General features: G+C 47.2%; 1 protein-coding gene across 1 annotated transcript in view; it reads left to right on the forward strand.

The window, feature by feature from the left end:
• The first annotated feature begins 795 nt into the window (after positions 1-795).
• fgf11a (fibroblast growth factor 11a) overlaps positions 796-21,943 on the forward strand; it is a 33,164-nt gene continuing 12,016 nt past the window's right edge. The window contains exon 1 of the mRNA XM_086105074.1: positions 796-1,808. Coding sequence (XP_085961200.1) covers positions 1,616-1,808 — 193 coding nt within the window. The 5' untranslated portion in view covers positions 796-1,615. The remainder of the gene's footprint in view (positions 1,809-21,943) is intronic.

The following is a 21,943-nucleotide window of genomic DNA, read 5'->3' on the forward strand; positions in this document are numbered from 1 at the left end:
GTGCACTGTACGCTTTTTGTGATTTGAGCAAGCTAGCTGCAGCCCGGTGGGTGAATGGTTAGCGCAACTGCCTCACAGTGCAGAGGTCGAGGGTTCGATCCCGGCTCCAACCCCCCGGGTTTTCTCTGGGTACTCCGGTTTCCTCCCACATTCCAAAAACATGCACGGCAGGCTCATAGAACACTCTAAATTGTCCCAAGGTGTGGGTGTGAGTGCGGATGGTTGTACGAACCTTTTGCCAGCCCTGCGATTGGCTGGCAAAAGGTTCAGGGTGTCCCCCACCTACTGCTCGAAAACAGCTAAGATATGCTCCGGCATGTTCCGTGGCTTGTGAGGATAAAGCGGTTCAGAAAATGGATGGGTGGATGGAGTAAGCTAGCTTTACAGTCTGTATTTTGTTATGAATCATCTTTTGTTTGAAAACGCTTTTAAATGTCGTACTTTTGATGATATGAAGCACACCGACTTAATGAGCGTATGAAACCATGTCAATAAAACTACCTTGCCTTGCCTTGCCTTACCTGTTGCTTTGGCATGCCCACGAGCATCTGCCAATGCCTTAGCGGGAAAAGAAAACCCAAAACGATTGTGTTGGGAAATGCAGGCTCACGGTGGGAATGACAGGGACACCCTTTTTAGAGTGACAGAGAGAGCAAGAGAGAGCGAGAGAGAAAGAGAGAGGTGGGAAGCTCCGTCTCTCGGTCTCCGTCTCTCATTCTGAGAGGCACCGTTTCTTCTGCTCATTAACCACATTCACCCCGAAGCAGATCAGACTTCTCCAGTCCACTGTCTATCGTGCATACCTGCCAGCTAGCGCCTCCCTCTGCTCCCGCACCTCCCTCTCCCCCCGTCTCTCTCTCCCTCTCGCTCTCTCTCCCCGCGTCTCATTCCACTCATTCATCCCTCGTTCAGCCAGCTGCAAGGCAGCGAGCGCGGCTGAAGGACACGGAAAGCTCGATCCGACAATGGGGGCGTAGATAACCCTCAGCGCTCCTCTTCTCAAGCCCTTCCTTTGGCTTCCACTCTTTGAATGTCACCTCTGGAAGAACGCTCGGATGGAGCGCTCGCACGTCTGCTCACTTGCCCGCTCAGGAACGCAGGACGGCATGAAGGACTCGGAAAGAGGGAGTAAGTCAGGCAGCTTCCTCCTTTCGAACTGATACCTCAGGTCTGATCAGCTTGTGCACTTCTCGGACCGACGCCGTCAACGTGTCCGAACGGTGACAGGAGGACCGTTGACAGTCAGTCTTGAAAGATTCCGCGATTGGTTCAAATGTTGGAGTCAAAGTTCGCCGGCGCTGAAGGAGACAGGGGCTGGATTGGAGTGGAACTGATGTATTTGTTTGGTTAAGAACATGAACCATCCAAACAAAAGAACGCAAGCGAATCCATTCGGGGCTCACCAGATCGGAATCTTCAACAAGCTCCCGTTTCAGCTGGGCGGTTTTTGAGAGCACACCCCTTCCTTGCCTTCCGTCCATTTTCCTTCAGCTCATCGGCCCAAGACAACCGCAGCGCTGTTCCGTCGCCCTGGGTGAACGGGCAGGGGGGTGGCCCGCGGTACCCCCCAAGATCTGGGCGCCAGTGGGCCGCCGGCAGGGCCCGAGCTGGCAAGATGGCCGCCCTTGCCAGCTCCCTCATTCGGCAGCGTCGGGAGGTCAAGGACCCCCAGACCAACCGCCAGATCGCCAGCAAGCGAAAGCCGTGCCCCAAAAGCAACAAGTCGCTCTGCCAGAAGCAAATCCTCATTTTGATATCCAAGGTCCGATTATGCGGCAGTCGCGGGAGAAAAATGGAAAAAAGACCAGGTGAGCTCTACTTTTTAAGCGCTTCTTCTCCTTCTGCTCCACGTCTGCCGGTTTCTGACAGCTGATGGTCTCGGGCCAGATGTCAAATTAATCCTGAGTGCAAAGGACATCCATGCTGTAATTTCCAGTCCAGATCTTAATCCCAATCTGGGAATCCGTCCAGCCTCTCTTTCTATTGGCTGCTGACAAGCCAGAATGGGATCATTTCCTGTCTCGGCTGCAAATCCACTGTCCCAATGTGTGCTTTGCATGCCGGTTGGTTCCGCTCAATAATAAAGCAATATCATGACAATTCCGTTGTAGAGGTGAGTAGCACGTGACCTCGGGGGCCTATTTTGTGATCCCTGGAGACCCGAAGTCTCGCGCGCTACTTTTGCAGGCATCGAAGGCAAGCAGCACATCATTTCCGGTTGTCTTGCGCGTTAGCATGCTAATTGCGCAATTAGCCACTCTAGCTCAAGAAGCTCAATGTCACATTTTGCTCATTTTCAACATCCCGCTCAGAGACATTTGAATCGGAACTTGGACCGGACCAGTGTACTAAAGGAGCATTGACGGATTATGTCCAGTTGAGACACGTGACGCCAATGCTAATCAGTGGCCACCAAACAGCTCTGGCTGCACACTGGATACTTCGTAAGGCAAAGTGAGAGCACCTTGTCTGGGAAACGGTAAAACAGAGGTAAAGTTCAGATCTGAGGCTCCCCAAAGGAAGGGTCTCGGCTGATTGAATTGTATTTAGGGCTGGCGAATGAAGAAGAAGAAAGGAATCGTGATGTCTGAAAGACATTTAACCCTTTCGGGGGCAGCAGTTACTGCAGTGGACAGTTTATCATGTCAGCGTGTTACAGGGTGCCTAACGGGTTCAATGGACTATTGAGAGTCAGGTTGCTTTCCCAGTGGACACACAAATATGTATTTCAAGGTCACGAATGAGATTGTTGTATGTCAATATCGAGATGAGTTTTCTTGATCTTTCTCGAGGAAAATGCCGCTGGAGTTTTTCCGGCGACTCCGCGCGAGGTGCGCTGTGACTGCGGTTGTTATGCGGCCGCGTTTATGCGCAAGGTTCACGGGCGATGATGACGTGGGGAACCTCTAACAGCAGGCAGCATCTACACTCGTAAAATATGTGGGACAGGTCGTGGCAGCGCGGAGGGAAAGCGGTGACATCGAGCCATTGTTGTGGGGAGCGTCGCCGTCGGCGCTTTTTCACACACTGATGGGTTTATTATGGTAATGTGGGGACCTGAGTGAGGAGGCTGAGGTTAGAGAGCCATTATCGGGTTGACCGTTTCATAGATGGGGTCTGTGTTAAGTACCACGTGTGGCAATGTGCATCTTCATCATTCCCTCAAGGAGGCCGTGCACGCATGCGGCCGAGACACTGCGGTGACCTCCGGCCGTCGTTTGCGAGTGCTCCTTCCCGCTCGACGCCCAAGCCCGAGGCTGCGCCTGACCCTTTTTCAGCTGGATGACATCAGAATCAATGTGGATGTCATCGGCTGTTTCTAATATTTTGTTTGGGTTGTGTGGAGGTGTCATCGCGCAGCCAAGGCCGCCCGCTTCCGTGTCACTGCCTCGGAAAACTTTGGCCAGCCGTTGTTTCGCTGAAGGCCGTTTCAGGTCGTTGGTGCATGTGCACGTGCGGGCACGGTGCCCGAAAACTCGAGAGGGCAAATTTTCTTGCTGAAGGGCCAAATTGGATTTTTGGGCCACCTCTGAGGTAAATAAATAAATAAATAAATGTAAATGGTGTTAAATATATAAACATATATTAATTATAACATTATTCATTAATTATAAAGATGCTGAGGCTAAAAATAATACAATAGGAGTTTAACTCATATTTTTAACCCATCTTGGGTTATTTTAACCTCTTTTTGAACGGTGTATATATTTTTAAGTAACAATAATACTACTACTACTAATAATAATAATAAGAGCAATAATTCAAATGATTTTTAAATATATTCCTCTACATATAATCTAACTATATTCAGAATACAATAAAACAATTACAAATATTTTCCCATCATCATTATAATTTTTTGAATATATCAAACAAAATCAAGTAAAATTTATATCTAAAACTAAACTAAATTATGTCTACGTTTTATATTATTCTACATGTTTAATTAATCAGCTTAATTGAATAAAATGTAAATAGCCACTCATTGTAATTGTATTTTCAACAATTTCATTCCAATGATTTAATGAAGTAACAGACAAGAATTTACCAGTATGTTTTCTATTATTATTATTATTATTATTATTATATTAAATTTTCAATGATTATTGATTAAAATAAACCAGTGAGATAAGCTGAACAATTTTTTAAAATAATATGTATCCACTTTTTTATATTACCTCCATTTTAAAATAAATTAAAGCAAACAAATTGCTTGAATTATATAATAATAAATCCAACTTTATGTTCAAGAAATAATTTCTTTGTTATTAACTAATATGTTATCCATCTTTTGATCCGCTTATCCTCACAAGTGTCGCGGGGTCATATTTTAATTTAAAAAAACAAAACAAAACAAAACATTTAACTCACACTTTTTCTGTCATTATTTACAATGAATCAATAATGCAATGAGATGAATGCGCACACAGTCAAATGAAAATGAAGAAACGCATTCGAATCAACCACTTGGAAGACCAACTGGCAAATGGGAGCGCCACAGGCCTCGTAATAACGCATGTGCTGGATGGGGTCGACTTTGCTCACTTCCACCTTAACTTTCAGTGTCTTGTGAGTGATGGATGCGTGCGGGTGGGCCATGTGCCGGAGTCCCGGCCTGACCCACATACCTTCCCTCGTTACGCAAGTAACCGCATGCAACCGTGCAAACCACGAGCCCACTCGTCTTATGCCAAGGTCAACTTGACCCGCGCGGAACTCCTTAATGAAGCGCCTCACGCACGTGCCGAAGGCAAAACACACATTCCGACGGGCGCGCGACGACGTCAGCAGACTGATGTGCTTGCACAAACAAACGATGAGACGCCGTGATAATTGAGGAAGCGGGTGCAGAGGGGAGATAATGTCGCCAACTCCCGTGCGTGCGCTCGTGCGTCCGATATGATCTAATGAGGGCGACTTAAGCCGCCTATTGGATATCAAAGCCGAACCAAAATAGCTCACGTTGTCCTCTGGAGTCGCCGTGCAACCGCGGCCTCGAGGACAACAGCTCCAGTTCTGGTCTGAGCCGAACTGGGTGGCTCCGTCGTCGCTCGCGTCGTCATTTGTCATCTCCTGTCGTGAAGGCACACCGGTTGGTCAAGAATGCGCGGCCGCGTTTTCTGGCTGCGTCGAGCGTCCCACTGGACGGGACCGCACCGAGCAGCAAGCGGCCCTCTTATCAAGGACGTCGGGCCTTCCGCCCTCCCCGCCATGTTTTCTCGCTAAATCATTTCGTTTTGGGCCACAGTTTCCGCAGCTATTGTGTTGCTGTGTTGTATCCTGGCGGCGCCATTGTGAACGGATCAGTGTAAAACAGCGTTGCTGAAGACAGAAGCAGCGAGTCACAATATTAGGGACACTTGAGCGACACTCATGCTGGAGAAACAACGGCCACCGCATCGCGTTGTGTGAACACACTGCGCCGCCTTGTTAAAAGCTGTTAAAAGTTGATGCAAATATTTAGCGCCTGCCATGATGAACATGCCTCCCCCACCACCGTCTTCTGGCTTTTTGATTGATGGTTTGTTTTGCCGCAAAATGTTTTGAGGGAAGCGGCTGGGGAGTGTATCAATCATCGTTATCAGATCATGTATTTCTGCTACTTTTTCCACCCCCCTCCCCCCAAAAAAACACTTCATACCAGGATCTTTAATTTGCAGTGAACTGAGTGCGCTTCAGACTCCCACAGCTAGATGGCAGAATATATATATGTATGTATGTACTGTATATGTACAGTATATACATATATATAATAAAATTAAAAATTCCTCGTCTCACCCCCCCCTCGGGTGGTGTCCGTCCCTCATTCAGCTCGGGTCCTCTACCAGAGGCCAGGAAGCTTGAGGGTTCTGCGCAGTATCCTTGCTGTTCCCAGCACTGCACATTTCTGGACTGAGATGTCCGATGTTGTTCCCGGGATCTGTTGCAACCACTCATCTAGTTTGGGGGTCACTGCCCCGAGTGCTCCGACCACCACAGGCACGACTGTCACCTTTACCTTCCAGGCTCTCTCCAGCTCCTCTCTGAGCCCTTGGTATTTCTCGAATTTCTCGTGTTCCTTCTTTCTGATGTTTCCATCACTTGGGACCGCTACATCCACTACAACGGCTTTCCTCTGCCCTTTATCTATGATCACGATATCTGGTTGGTTCGCCATTACCATCTTGTCAGTCTGGATCTGGAAGTCCCACAGGATCTTCGCTCTGTCATTCTCCACCACCTTCGGAGGTGTTTCCCATTTTGACCTTGGGGTTTCCAGTCCATACTCCGCACAGATGTTTCGGTAGACTATGGCGTTCCATGTAGGCTTTCCCTGCCAGCATCTTACACCCTGCAGTTATGTGTTGGATCGTCTCAGGTGCCTCTTTGCACAACCTACACCTTGGGTCTTGTCTGGTGTGGTATATCTGGGCCTCAATGGCTCTGGTGCTCAGGGCCTGCTCCTGAGCAGCCAGGATGAGTGCCTCTGTGCTGTCCTTCAGGCCAGCCCTCTCTAGCCACTGAGAGGACTTCTTGAGATCGGCCACTTCAGTTATGGTCCGGTGGTACATCCCGTGTAGGGGCTTGTCCTCCCATGATGGTCCCTCTTCCAGCGCCTCATCTTCTGTTCCCCATTGTCTGAGACATTCTCTGAGTACGTCATCCGTTGGAGCCTTCTCCTTGATGTATTCATGGAGCTTGGATGTTTCATCCTGGACAGTGGCTCTCACACTCACTAGTCCCCGGCCTCCTTCCTTTCGGCTTGCGTACAGGAACCCTCCGTGCATGGTTAGGAGCTTTCGGGTCTTAACGTCCGTGGTCTGAATCTCTTCCTTTGGCCACCTTATTATTCCTGCAGGGTATCTGATCACTGGCAGGGCATAGCTGTTTATTGCCCGGGTCTTGTTCTTGCCATTGAGCTGGCTTCTTAGGACTCGCCTCACTCGCTGGAGGTATTTGGCCATAGCCGCTTTCCTTGTTGCCAGTTCGAGGTTGCCATTGGCTTGTGGTATACCGAGGTACTTGTAGCTGTCCTCAATGTCTGCTATTGTTCCTTCAGGGAGTGAGACCCCTTCAGTGCGGACTACCTTTCCTCTCTTAGTCACCATCCGACTACATTTCTCAAGCCCGAATGACATCCCGATGTCGCTGCTGTAGATCCTGGTTGTGTGGATCAGGGAGTCTATGTCCCTTTCGCTCTTAGCATACAGCTTTATGTCATCCATGTAGAGGAGGTGACTGATTGTAGCTCCATTTCTGAGGCGGTATCCATAGCCTGTCTTGGTGATTACTTGGCTGAGGGGGTTCAGTCCTATGCAGAACAGCAGTGGGATGTGGCATCGAGTCATAGGCTTTCTTGTAATCAATCCAGGCTGTGCACAGGTTGGTACGTCGGGACCTGCAGTCTTGCGCGTCTGTTCTGTCAACCAGGAGCTGATGTTTGGCTCCTCTGGTATCTCTACCAATGCCCTTCTGTGCTTCGCTCATGTATTGATCCATGTGTCCACTTATCTTAGCCGCAATGATGCCTGACATGAGCTTCCATGTTGTGGAGAGACAGGTTATTGGCCGATAGTTGGATGGGACTGCACCCTTTGAGGGATCCTTCATGATCAGGATCGTTCGCCCTTCGGTTAGCCATCCTGGGTGAGTCCCATCCCTCAGCAGCTGGTTCATTTGTGCTGCTAGGCGCTCATGAAGTGCTGTGAGTTTCTTTAGCCAGTAGGTGTGGACCATGTCCGGGCCTGGTGCTGTCCAGTTCTTCATATCTGAGACTCTTTCCTGTATGTCTGCCACTGTTATGGTAACTGGGTTCTGTTCAGGGAGGTTGCTGTGCTCCTCTCTCAGGGTCACCAGCCATTGTGCACTGCTGTTATGTGCAACCTCCTTCTCCCATATGCCTTTCCAGTACCTTTCAGTTTCCAGTCTTGGTGGGTCAGCTCTGTTGTTAGGACCCTGCCACTGAGCGTACACTTTCGCAGGTTGTGTTGCGAACAGCCTGTTTATTCGTCTGGCCTCATTCTCTTTCGTGTACCGCTTTAGGCGGCTGGACAAGGCTTGGAGCCTTTGTTTGGCAGTTTCGAGTGCTTCAGGTATGGTCATCTGGATGCACCTCTCGGGTATCGGCCTTTTCATCACACCTCTCTTGGCCTCCGTCAATTGACTCACATCTTTCCGAGCCGCCTTGATCTTAGCCTCCAACCGTCTTTTCCATGGTGGGTAACGTATCTCATGGCTTCCATGGTTGCTCTTATAGCCAAGCATCTCAAGGATCACTGATGCTGAAGCGTATATCAGCTCATTGGTTTCCGTGATCGTTATGGTCGGGATCGCCCTCAGTGCTGCATTCACATTTTCCATGAGACTTTCAGGTGGTACTTCACATAGCCGTTGTAATCGGTTTCTAGGTTGGCCAGCTTTCATTCTCGCCATGATCTTAGCTTTCAGGTCAGTTGCTGCCTCGCTCAGCATTTCATTCATTGGGGCTGGCCTCCCAATCTCATCATCTGCATTCATTGGGGCTTGCCTCCCAATCTCTGGTATGACCTCCTCCTCTGATCTGGCAGCCTGGGGCCCTTCACCATGGAACCTGCGTTGTACCTCATCAATCTCAAGTTGTGACAGCAGTTGCCGTTTGTGGATGTTGGAACACTGAGCTACTAGTTGTTTCGTGGTCAACCGTGACTGTGGATTTCGAAGTAACCATTTAGCCCACATTCTCTGCATGTAACCCCTCTGACTAGGGTTGCTTGAGTAGTAGCATTCCAACAGAGCCATGTTATCGCATCTCGCCCATCTCCGCTTTGTTCCAGTAGCCCATTTTTCATCAAGGTGCTCTGGTTCCCCAGCACCTGACGCAGACCTTGTTTGGCCGGGCGATGTGCTCATTGTTTTGCCCCAAGCGGGATTCGAACCACCGTCTCCCGTATGCCAAACCGATGCCTTCCCAACTGAGCTATCCAGCCGCTATATATATATATATATATATATATATATATATATACACACATACACACACACACACATACGTATGTAAATATACATATATACACACATACACACATACACACACATATACATAAATCTACATATTCACACATGCACACATATGTAAATCTACATACACACATGCACACACACATGCACACGCGCACACAAGTAAAAATTACAGTACATATACAAACACACAAACACACTTACTTAAATATTCGTATACACACACACAAATGCACACACACATACACACACACATATATGTAAATATACATAATACACATACACATTTGTAAATATACATACACACACACACACACACACAGTGGTCGACTGTGTAGTTTTCAATTACAATATGACATCTCACCATAGATGCCAGACGTGTGTTAGTTTCCGCTGACATTGGGTCATATATGTTGGTTTCTCGCTCAACAGTTTTGTGCCGTCCTTAAATGCTCATTTTTATGCAAGAGAGCCCTTTGTACTGGGGAAAAAAAAGGTTCCAATTTTCGTGGTTTGCTTCTAACTCTTTGTTGTTGAGTGAGGATAGTTCTTGCTGAGTTGTTGAGTGAGGTAATTCTTGCAAAATGTATTTGCCGAAAATGAATGACACTATGAGCGCGTATTTTGCACGTATCCATGCAGAATGTCGTGTTTTTGCTATTTGTCATCTGGTTAGGAAGTACGCGGTTCTACGTAACACTGATGAAAAACGGTGGCCCCCTCCACCATTGAATTTGTTCAAAAGAAAAAAAGTCCGGAAACAGTACAATGTGCCAAGATTCTGGTATTTGACTGTTCAAATATTGCAGTTTGCAGAGATATTGCACCGTGTCAACTGTCGTCATGACCTGGTAAACCACTTCATCGCTTTAACGCTTCAGTATGGGTCGTTTTTTTTACCCCTTTTTGGATCAAAATCTCGACCTGACGCGTCGGCTCGAATTCTCAACCCAGCATTTGCTCGGCACCTTCTGGACCCAGCACTCTTCTTCGCTCTTTCACCCAATTTACGTCACTTTTTGACCCAGCGGTTGATCACACGCGGTCCCCGGCAATCGCGATCCCTTAAAAAACAGTGCTGACAGTTCCAGATCAGGATCGTAAAGCCCGCATTAGCATTTTACGGGCAATCAATTTGCCGCATGGTTTGTGCGCAGAAGCCGGCGAGACGCGGGGGTCACATGGCGGCGCCACTTGGGTGACGCGCACACATCCACTCGAGTATACTGTATGTCAACACGCCCCGCGGTGGTCATGAGCCTCACTTTGTCCCTGACCAGCCTGACTCATGAAGTCACACGTCATCTTTGGCCACTCGGGTGCGTGTTTACCTCCCACACAAACAGGCGCACGCTGCCCTGTCACTCATCGTCTTGCCAGAATAAATTGTCCCCAGCAGAAGTGGCTGCGTGCATGCGTGCGTGCTTGCCTTCATTTACTTTGATCACACGCAAGATTGTGGCACCCAAGGGCGGTGTCGGATTCGCTGACAGCCGGCGCTCTCTGACTGATGCCCAAGTGGATCCGCAACATTTTAGAAGGTGGTTACAACAAAACGGAACCAAAAAAAGATAAACCCCAAAACAAAACAAACCAAAAAAAAAAATTGGAAGAAAGGCACAAACGCCCCAATCGGATTGCGCCATCTTTAACCGTCGTGCTTTTCCTCCACTTTGATGACTTTCCTCCCCCGCTTGTCTTTCCTTCCCCACGGAACATTTTAAACATGCACGCATGCATCCCCGCTCTTAAAGCGCGGCTGCCAAGTGAATACGTGCATCACGCTGAATAATGGAGATCCACTGTAGGCGTGTGCGCCCGCACTTTTCAATGTGTATGTACCGCTGTCGATTCGGGACCTTGGGGCGATTCGTTGAGTTCGGAATGATAAGCTAAGATAAGATAAGAAAACCTTAATTTGTCTCACAATGGAGGAAGTCCCAATTTACAGCAGCAAAATTATGAAATGGACTAAGTAGAAGACAAAAAGTATATCAATAAATATGAATATAAAATATATTCATTCATTCATTTTCCGAACCGCTTGATCCTCACTAGGGTTGCGGGGGGTGCTGGAGCCTATCCCAGCTGTTTTCGGGCAGTAGGCGGGGGACACCCTGAATCGGTTGCCAGCCAATCGCAGGGCACACAGAGACGAACAACCACCCACGCTCACATTCACACCTAGGGACAATTTAGAGTGTTCAATCAGCCTGCCACGCATGTTTTTGGAACGTGGGAGGAAACCGGAATACCCGGAGGAAACCCACGCACGCCCGGGGAAAACATGCAAACTCCACACAGGGAGGCCAGAGCTGGAAATGAACCCGGTACCTCTGCACTGTGAAGTCGACGTGCTAACCACTGGACTACCGGGCCCTCCCTATATAAAATATAAATATAAGCATATTAAAAATGGGTGAGTGGGGGGAGTCCACATTTTCAGGACCGCCCAAGTGCATTTGGAAAGGAAAGTGCATAAAACGCTGGACAATTACCGGTAATATGTATTGCTGGCTTGTTTTTGTTTTTATTCGGGATACCTGACAAGGCGAAAAAACGACTTGTGAATTAGTAGGACAACCCGATTTCTCAATAATTCCAAAAGGCCGTACTAAATGTGTTTTTCAAATTCTCGCCACTTGCTTTGAATTGATAAACTGCACCGGGCTAAGAAAAATATTGATCTTTTTCTCTTTTCATTTTGACTTTCTTGGTTTGTTCTTGTTTCATAGAGGTGTCTTTTTTGTATTACACCGCCCCCTGGTGGCCAAAACTGGCATACTGAGAGAAGGAGCAGCACAATGTCGTGAAATGAAGCATGAACTCGCAGTGTACAAACTAAACAATTCTTTGCATTCTATTTTTAAAAAAAACATTTTTGTTGGCATTTTGTACAGCAATGAAAAAAATGACAATGACATTTGGAAACTCCAACTTACACAACATATAACCTTACATATTTTTTAAAAATCAATTTTTGCGATGGAACATTATATTTTGACAAAGTGATTGCTTTCTGCTGAAAAGCATTTGTTGACCCAAAATACTAAACTCTCTCCGCTCAATCCATTCTCGTGAGGACAAGTTCTGCCCCGTGGTGGGCAAGCGCACAGGTGAGTGATACGTCCTTCACTTGACAGACTGTGGTAGCAGCCTGACGGTCCGCACACACGCACACGGAAAATATCGTCAATACTCTGGCTCAGGGGTTTGTTGGCGTGCAGAGCAAAGGCGGCAGAAATTCTTCCAAAACTGGGGCCCCCTTCGTTAAATTATCCATCATGCAATTAGACCCGGTGAGGAGAAAGCGGAAGGGGGTGGGGGGCGAAGACGCTCCTCCATTAACTTTTGCGTTGATGAGGAGGCTGAACTGAGAGTTTTTGCAAACCGCTTTCAAAATCCAAAAACCACGTGATGACATCACATTCGAATGACGGACGGATTTTTGGATCATTCTTTTTTTACAATCAAACCGGGGTGGCATTTTTCGTGCCAAATGGGAGAACCGACAAAGTGACAAAAGGGGCAAAGGGCGTGAGAGATGCTGCGAGGCCCCTCGGGAACATCAGTTCACCAAGGACAGACCTTCCTTGAAATGTATCATCGTTTCAAGCGTTTCGGCTTTATTGGCCATTTTGAAGTGGGACACCACAGCCCCCCCCCCCCCCCCCCAAGCGCTCGGGTGCTGACATTCAGCAAAGGTCACGTGGTGGGCTTGAAAAAAAAAAGAAAAAAACACCTTGCATCTCCACGGCGCATTTTGAGTCGCGCCGTATGCATAAATGCAACTATTCACATATATATTCACGTTTAGCGAGTTTCGCGGGATGTGCAGGCCATGCGCAAGCGGAGGGGATGGGAAAGCATGAAACCCCTCATCATGAAATGCTTGCAAATGATATGCCCCTTGGTTAATTTTTCACATTTGATCGGGGGCCGTCCACTCAAAGCTTTAACAGCAAAACACATTTTTCTCTTGATGACGTTTTGTAGTGCGGAGGGAAACAACACATTGATGGCCATTTTTTTTTTCAAAAGCTGAAGTATTGAGCCCAGGAGCTGAAGAGTGATGCTCTCCGCAGTGCTGACCTTACCACTGACAGAGACATTAGCAACGGAGGCACCCAAGGTGGGAAGGAACGGAGATCCATCTTGGCCAGATGGGCCGATAGCGAAGAGGTAACAAGAGCTAAAAAGACGCTTCAAAGTAGCGAGGAGGAGATGGCGGCGATAGGGAGAAACCGGGAGTTAAGCGGGCCAAGGGAGGAGGGAAAAACAGTCGGCTGAAGGATGGAGATAGCGGAAAAGCTCACTTAAGCAAAGGAAGGTTGACTCACTCAAAATCTGATTTCCAGTCAAATGATCTGATCTCCATGATCTGAACTGCTTTATTCTCACGAGGGTCATGGGGGTTCCCGGAGCTTGTCCCAGCTGTCTTTGGGCAGTAGGCGGGGGACACCCTGAACCGGTTGCCAGCCAATCGCAGGGCACACAGAGACAAACAACCATCCGCGCTCACAGTCACACCTTGGGACAATTTATAGAGTGTTCAATCAGCCTGCCATGCATGTTTTTGATGGGGTTTTTTTTTTGATGTGGGAGGAAACTGGAATACCCGGAGAAAACCCACACAGGCATGGGGGAGATCATGCAAACTCCACACAGGAAGGCCGCAGCAGGAATCAAACCCTGCACCTCTGCACTGTGAGGCCGACGTGCCAACCAGTTATCCACCATGCCTAGATAGATAGATAGATAATCCATATCTATCTATAGATGTCGTCTTTCTAGACTTAACAAGGTAAAGTGTGAAATGGTTGTGCTGTGGAATGGAATATGAATTTGTGCCCTCTGTAGGAGAGATTTGGTAGTAGAAGTAAAAAAAAAGTACAATTGCTGATTCAAATGCTTGACTTCAGTAAACCAATACCAACTCTGAAATGTAAAAGTCACAATTATTTTTATTGTTCATATTGTGATTTATTGTCATTATTGTTGATAAGTGTGCTTTATTTATTTATTTATTTATTTATTCTGCGATTGGCTGGCAACCGGTTCAGGGTGTCCCCCGCCTACTGTCCGAAGACAGCTAGGATGAGGCTCCAGGACCCCCGCTACCCTAGTGAGGATAAAGCGGTTCGGAAAATGAATGAATGAATATTTATTTATTTATGATGAACTTGCATCGTGATCAGACTGAAATGGGAAAGAAAAATCACAGGACACACCTCTGTTGTAAAACTAATTCTGACAATGTCGTGTCGTCATCTACGGAGCTTGAAAAAAAATGACAACAGTACTTTGGACAGAAGTCTCAGTCTTTGTGCTTCACTTTACACTTCTGTCCAAAATTATATAAGAAGGAAGAGATGTTACTGCTCCATCTCGGTGTGACTGCAACGCTCAGGCTTGAGACACGGCGGCATCAAATATTAACGACCTCTCTCCACTCCCCCTCCAACACACACTCGCGCAGACACGCACACGCGTGCACACCCACGCCCTCGGGGCCATGCGGTGGTTTCCTGCGGGAGCATAACATGTAAGATTCATGTCATTGAGGGAAGGCCGGGGAACACCGTGCAAGCGCACGGCAAGGACAGAATGGGGGTCGGGAGTGCGCGCCTCGCCGCTGACATCTGAATGCGGCGGAGCGAGGTTTGCGTGCGGCGAGCGGCAGCGGGAAACACTCGGGGAGAGTCGGTAGGAGCGTTTGCTGGCACACCGCCGAGGGGGGGAAACATCGAGCCCGACTGTGCGCGCAAGGGACGAGAGTTGTGACAAGTGCGCACTTGAGGTGCAGAGTGGGATATTGCACGAACGATACCAGTAATGTGTTAGAAAGTTACACAGAACTCGAATCGAGAGATTCACATTTTCAAGATGGAGATCCAGTCACTATTTTCAACTGGTGTCAGCTAAATAAAATAGGAAGGTACGCTGCCCACTCTGTGCTGGTGACAAAGTGTTATCTAGCTTCAAAATCGAAAAAAATATCTGTCCCATGGGCATCAAGTTTGACACCTGTGCAGCGTTGCATGGATTTGAATGAAGCCGGGCCAGACTGGAGGAGAAATTCTCTGCAAATCAGTTTAATTAAAGAGTAGCGATGCATGAGATTGCACTGGGAGCCTATGGTGCAAAGGATATGATTACACAGGCAAGCACACACAGATTGGGGAGACAAAAAAAAGAAACATGCTAGAAGATTCTGCAGTGAGATTTTTCAGTGGGGGTGGGGCTGGGGTGAGAAGTTGTTTCCCAGCTGTGCTCCTACTTGGAGCAAGGTAGCATTAAGCGGATGATTGATACAGTCTGGATGCAACACGTTTCGGATTGTGAGCCGGCTAGCATTCATCGAGGATGAGTTCAATCACTACAAAAAATAAATAAATAAAAATTTTAAAATCTAGTGAATTTATAGATTTGCCCTCTACCACTAAATCACAATAACGCTTATTATTGACCTTATTGCATCTGTCTCACTGTGAAAATAACTTCAAGCACGTCTACTTAAAAAACAAAAACAAAAACAAAAAAACCCCAATGCATCAACGTTGAATGCTAGGCGCTACGATTGTATTATTGTCCAAGTTTTATCTTGTGTTCTGTTGTATTCTTGTTATTTTATGTTAAATGTTCCAGAAAGCGTTTTGTTACAGCTGCAGCTTTTGCAAAAAGTGCGACATAAATATAGGATGAAGCTAACTTAATTGCTCGGCACAAGCTGCGGCTAGCTAGCTAGCTTGCCCTGCTTAACACTGTCCTGCCACGGCTCCTCGAAGTCACTTATCATCGCCTCCACAGTGGCAAATGAGATACACTTCTCACAAGTATTTGTTATCACTAAAAGAAGATGAGGAGTAGTAATAAATAAATACATAAACAAATAAAAAGAAACCATGCTAATTGCTAAGCTAACAGGAAATATAGAGCAGTGAAGCCACTTTAGTGCACTTTTACTAAACGATGGAGAATATCGAACTATGAACAGCGAATTAGCGGGTAAATTAAATGCGGTGTTATAAAACTTTCTTTTTTTCCCCACAATATAAAACTACATTTGCACCCCCCCCCCCCCCCCCCGCTGTATATGTTTCCCAGTTATGCAAATCAAGGATGCCAGAATCTGCAGGTCACGAGTGAAGCCAGAAAGACGTCCAAAATTAATGAAAAGAAAACAAGGGACGGGCAAAAAAAGACAAATTAAGACAAATGAGCCAAAATCCTCATTGTGCAATCTAATATGTGCGTAATAAACCACAGTGGGGCGATAAGACGCTTCCATGCGCGACATGGCTGGCATTTCCGTAGGTTTGACTGATGGACTGCGGCACATCACTCATCAGAAACGGCCGGTCGGGGCCGATGTTCACTTTGCAAATGAAAGTGATATGACCTGCGGCAAAATTAACAACAACAACAAAAATGACAAAAAAAGTTCTCGTTAGGCATGTCTTAATTGCCTCATTTGGGAGAGAGGAGAGAAAGTGTCGCTTCTTTTTTGCAAAGACTCCTGACACTCGTTAAGACTGCATTTTCAGTCTCCTATGTGTGTGTGTGTGTGTGTGTGCGTGCGTGCGTGTGTGTGTGTGTAGCCTGATTAGCATTGTGCCCCATGTTCCACTGCTGTGGCTTCTGAGAGAGGCTATGACAAAGCAAGCATGGAGAAGAATGAGAAAGGGAGAGTGAGAGAAAGAGAGAGAGAGAAAGAGACACATGAAGGAGGAAAAAGTGCTGGCTCAGCATTGTGCCATGCAGGGTAGGAAGGAGAAGAGAGGCGGGAGGTGAGCGACGTGTACACTCGGCGGCCAAAACATTAGGTACGGCCGCACGTCTCATTCTCTCCGTCAAAGAGCTCTTCGTATCGTTGCTCTCGAGCGGAAAAATGGAATGGTATCTCGCATCTTTCATGTCATCAAAAATCAGATGCAATCACAAAGTTAATTCACGAAAGAACTGTACCGACAGTTTGACCAGATTAAAAAATAAATAAATCAATACTTCACAAAAGCAGAATGACTGTGGTTGCGTCGTCTTCCCAAATGCTTTCTCGAAGCTCCATGAGTGATGCAAGAAATGAAACGAGCTGAGAAAGCATTGCAAGAAATCTGCACACAATGACCTTTGTTGCTGACCAGTTCCTTCTGAAAACCATTTGTGACAAAATAGGCTGATTCAAATATATCTAACCTATTTTAAGTCTTTGTCTGGCAGGCAAGACTTTTTATGGTAGCCTTGTTTCTCTGAGTGAGTCTTATGGTGTTCCACAGGGTTCGATTTTGGGACCCCTGCTGTTCGTATTGTATTTGCTGCCTCTGGGTTCCATCTTAAGAAAGCATGATATTTACTTTCACTGCTATGCAAAAAGGACACTTTCACCATTGGGCTACTTTTGTCTTGTCTGGAGGAAATCAAAGCCTGAATGGCACTAAACCTCTTGAACTTCAAGGAAAAGAAAACAGAAGTTATAGACATGATGCGGCACCCTCTCGGTCTAGAATGACATATGCAGGTTCTTTCAGCAGGGCTATTGTGCCACTTTGTCGCCGTCACTTGTGCCAGTGACTGATGGAGTCTTACACTTCAAGTGTCATCTGGAGAGCATCTATGGACAGGAAATTGGTTTGTATTTGCCCCTTAATGGCTCCTGGAGGAATATTGCCATTCATCTTGGTAGAGGTGTGCACTTAGCATGAAGCGGAGACGTACAACACTGCATTAAACAGCTGAAAGATGGAGGCTACCAAAGGAGGCGGGGCAAAAAAAGCGATACAGAGAGGAGAGGGGAGAGTTAACTGCGCGTGGGTGGGAATTGTGGTTCCTCTTCATTGACTTCCTTTTCATTACAACGGCGAGGTGATCGATCTCCCCGCACCGCTATCATCATCGCCTCCCTCTCGCACCTCCTCGACCTTCATCGCCCTTCGCATCCTCGTCCTCGGCTTCATGTCCCCCGTGCCACCTTATGCAGATACCATCTCCTCACCTTCGCTCGCCGTTCGCTACTTATCTAATCGCATGCAACTGCCCAAATCCATTTCGACTCTATTTGGCCATATCTGCTGCCTCTGAAGACAAACGCTCTTCAACTTGATTGATGGGAAACCTCTATAGCCTGGCGCTAGCTGGAAGGGCAGATCCTGATGTGGCATCAGAGAGTAGCGTCGATTCATTGGACAAGGAAGCAAGAATGCCAAGCTGTGCTCCCCCACCCCCTGCACCCCCGACCCTGCTCGGTGCTAAGTACGCATTTTGGTGCCCCTCACAACTTTTGCTTCTGGAAACTGATGAGAAATGTGCCTCAAATTCGGATCCCAGTTCCAGAAGCAAGTTCCTGTGGCATTGCACTTGCTTTTGAGGCTATTTACACACACCGGACTTTGTATCTCACCCCACCCCCGTCACACCCCCACTGCCGGCTCCTCACTTGATGTACGCCTTTGTCTTCTCTCTCTCTCTCTCTCTCTTTCATCCTGTTTTCTATCTGGCCCTTTATCTTCCTGCTTATCTTCCTCCCCACACACACTCTCTGGCGCTTTCGTCTCCAGCGGCTTCTTTTGTCCCCCAGACTCGATCATTAGGGCCCTTTTTTTTTTGTTTTGTTTTAAGCTTTATATCATTCACTCTCAGGGTACAGTTTGACCTCGTCGTCTGTATGTTTGCCTTTGCGGGAGTTTTTTTTTTAATTGCTCGAGTCCATTCACCTTTAGACATTTGCTTGAACCGCCCATTCAGTGAGCAGTTCTTGACCGCCGGCTATTCGTAAGCTCTCAGCGAGTGATCAGCAGAAGTGGGAGTCAGTCACAAGTCTCAACCTTCAAGTTTCAGATCCCGTCATGGCACAGGTGAAACAATCCCACGCATAAGTCAAAATCATTGAGCCCCTGTGTATGCAGCTCAAATCGCGTCACGTTTGGAACGCACAACCTTTCCATCAGGCAAAGACATGTTTTTCAAAGTGTCCTTGCCAACGCTCTGACAGATGAAGATGAAATGGAAATCCAAAAGAACGGCTCCCGGTTCAATGTGACCATCGTAATCCTATTACAAAGTAGATAAATAACAACATCGTCAAAGCCTCCGGGCAGTACGCAAGCAGCTTGCCTCGTTATTTATTTCTTTTAGACATTTTTTTTCACGTCAACTTCACCCGATAAACGTTTTTGTTTTTTTTTCGAGTCGGCTTGAAGCGGAGTTTGTCTTGCGTGTGTCTCGGGTGACCTCGTGTGTGGCTTTGTACTTTCTCGCTAATTCTCATGGACCCTATTGATTGCCCCCCCCCCCCAAAAAAAAAACGGTTCAGAAAAAGCGAGGCGGTGGCTGATCTAGTGGTCAACAAGAAAGAGAAGTAGTTTATTTTAAAGGTCCTCCATCACACTCGCTCGCTCTTCTTGCGGTCAAAATGATCTCGCCTCGCCCTTGCCTTCGATGTTCTGTCACCATGACTCCACATGTTCCATCATGTGTTTACCATTTGATGCCATAAATGCTGAGGGCTGAAATATTACCGGTTGTAAAATCCATACCGTATATCCACAGATTAATAGCCCGGGGCGTCTCGTGCTTATGGCGAGAGAGTGAGCGGGCGAGCGAGCGAGCGAGCGAGCGGGAGAGTGAGAGAGAGAGAATATTGGAGTCAGTAGGGAGTAACAAGCTTATTAACTGTGGAAAAGAGGCAGGAAGCGGTTTTGTCGGAAGTAGCACGTGGCTGTAGTCAAGCAGGACTTTCTCCAAAAAGCTTCTATGGTCAATGATGTTGACCTTTGCGGCGGCGGCGGCGAAAAACGGTGGATGGCCCAGTTTGACTTTTAAACAATACGGAACATCAAATGCATATGTAGCGTTCCGCATTCTGGCTGGTGTAAAGCCAAAGTTGACGGTGTTCTGTCTCCAGCTGTCGGTCGGCGACAACACAACCGAGGAGGTTGCGTCGCGATACGCAGATCACGCAATGGGAAGGGTCAACCTCTGCCGCAGGGAGACATCAGCTCTGCGCTTGCGACAGTCAGCGCATTGTCGTGGAAAGCAATTACTGCTGCTTTATTTCGAAAGAATTTTGGGAACAAGTCAGTCAAGCGAAAGACACACTGCTCAATTCATGCACAGTGAAAGACGGGGCGGCCTAAAAGTTGACTCCTTTTTTTTTGTTTGGTATCATCAGCATTTCCAATCAGCTCCGAGTTGATTAAAACGGCGCCACGTCCACATTACGTTGTCACCCATCATCCCAGAAGCCCTCGCGAATGCGAGGCGCTAAGCTAACCTGCTCTGTACAATGTCTTCGGGAGCAGCGCCGCGTGGATCCACTCCTCTGTGATTCGGGGCAAATAAGATACACTTGTCACAAGTGGCGCGATCACTAAAGTAGTGGCGAAGCATTCGACACCAAGTGACATGAGACGATAGAGAAGCTAATGCTAATTGCTAACGTCAGCTGTACAGTACAGTTTACACAGAAGTCTGTCGAGAACCGTGTGAGGGCGGCTAGCAGCCAGTACTGAAAAGAAATTTCATGTTACAATTATCGCCAAAAGAAGGCGACAGCTGTGTTGTCAGCACACGCTAAAAATAAAAACTAAACGTAAATGAGGTGACAGCTGACATCAGCCACGACGAAGAATTTTTAAGGTCAAAAGTATGTTAAATATTTGTAATGCCTGCAATGTTATTTGCGATTATTAGCACTGGGTTTGGAGATCTACACAATCATAAGTGTCAACATGGCAGTTTACGTCTTTCTTTTGTCGTTGAAAACGATGACAGAAATACTTCCATGATGAGTTTGACACACTCACCGCGACTGCGAGGTGATTCAATGAATATCCCTTGAGATGGATTTCAGGCCAAGCAGACAAAAATGGTTGCTTTGAAATATCATGTTCTGTCCAAAGAACTTGTGCATGAATACAAAATTTGAAACAAAAAAATGTAATGGCCTTCGAGATGCCGTGGTAGAAGTACAGTTTAACTGTATATTCTGAAGGTCAACAACGGCCTGCTCCAACCGCTTTGGGGTTACACCAAAGCAGATGTGCAAAGCGGCACATGGCCGACGATGTGATTTGAGGCTTAATTTGGGATTAACACTCAGGATATTCCAGATTAACACACTCCAGTTTGACCTTCTGCGTCCGGCCAGCCGACCACGAACGAGTGAGCTTTTATCTGCGGCGCTTTACGGAACGTCGATCTTCCTCGCTGAAGCCCTGGCGTCCAATCGGAGGCCACGGCGTTCTGTTTGTTGACGATTTCTTTCCCTGATTACGGATTGACATTTCAAGCAATGTGAAACGGGCGAGTTGAAATGATTACATTTTGTCGCCGTAAATGATTTACAGAGATGTGCTGAACAAGACGGTGAGAGAATTCGTTCTTACACGGAGGTGCGTTTCGATGAAAGGCTCACGCGCACACGCCGACACGCACACACAAGCCTGCTGCCGTCTCGGGGCAAACTGCCAGCTGCTCCTGTATATCTCTGTTCTCATTCATAGTTGATGTTCCTCATTAAAAGTTGATCGCGGGAACACTTGCGCAATGCTTCTTCTAAGTCGCCGTCTTCGGCTCTTTAGTTTGCAGCGTCCTCGGACTGCGTACGACAGGCACAAGATCATAATTCGGCCGCAAATTGGCCCACTGCGAAACAGAAACCCGATATGAGCGGGACTGCCAAGCTAAAGTGAACCCCCCCCCCCCCCCGCCCCTAAAAAAAAAAATTCACCATTAGGGACTCTTCCGCGCACACTGAGCCCAACGCTTCTTCTTGACACGCTGCGGCGTAAAACTAACTAAAACTAAGACATTGGGGATCCAACCAGAGTGTGCTGTATTAATTTATACTGAACCGCAAAAAGATGGTGGGATTGGTCATAAAGAGAGAAAACGGCGATAATAAAAGGGAGACGGTCACTGTGGATATTTTAGGATGCCGATATGATACGGCAATCGATTGGCTCGGTGA

The sequence above is a fragment of the Hippocampus guttulatus genome, chromosome 2 (assembly GCF_054856545.1).
Source record: "Hippocampus guttulatus isolate MCC_2025c chromosome 2, RoL_Hgut_1.0, whole genome shotgun sequence".
Classification (NCBI taxonomy): domain Eukaryota; kingdom Metazoa; phylum Chordata; class Actinopteri; order Syngnathiformes; family Syngnathidae; genus Hippocampus; species Hippocampus guttulatus.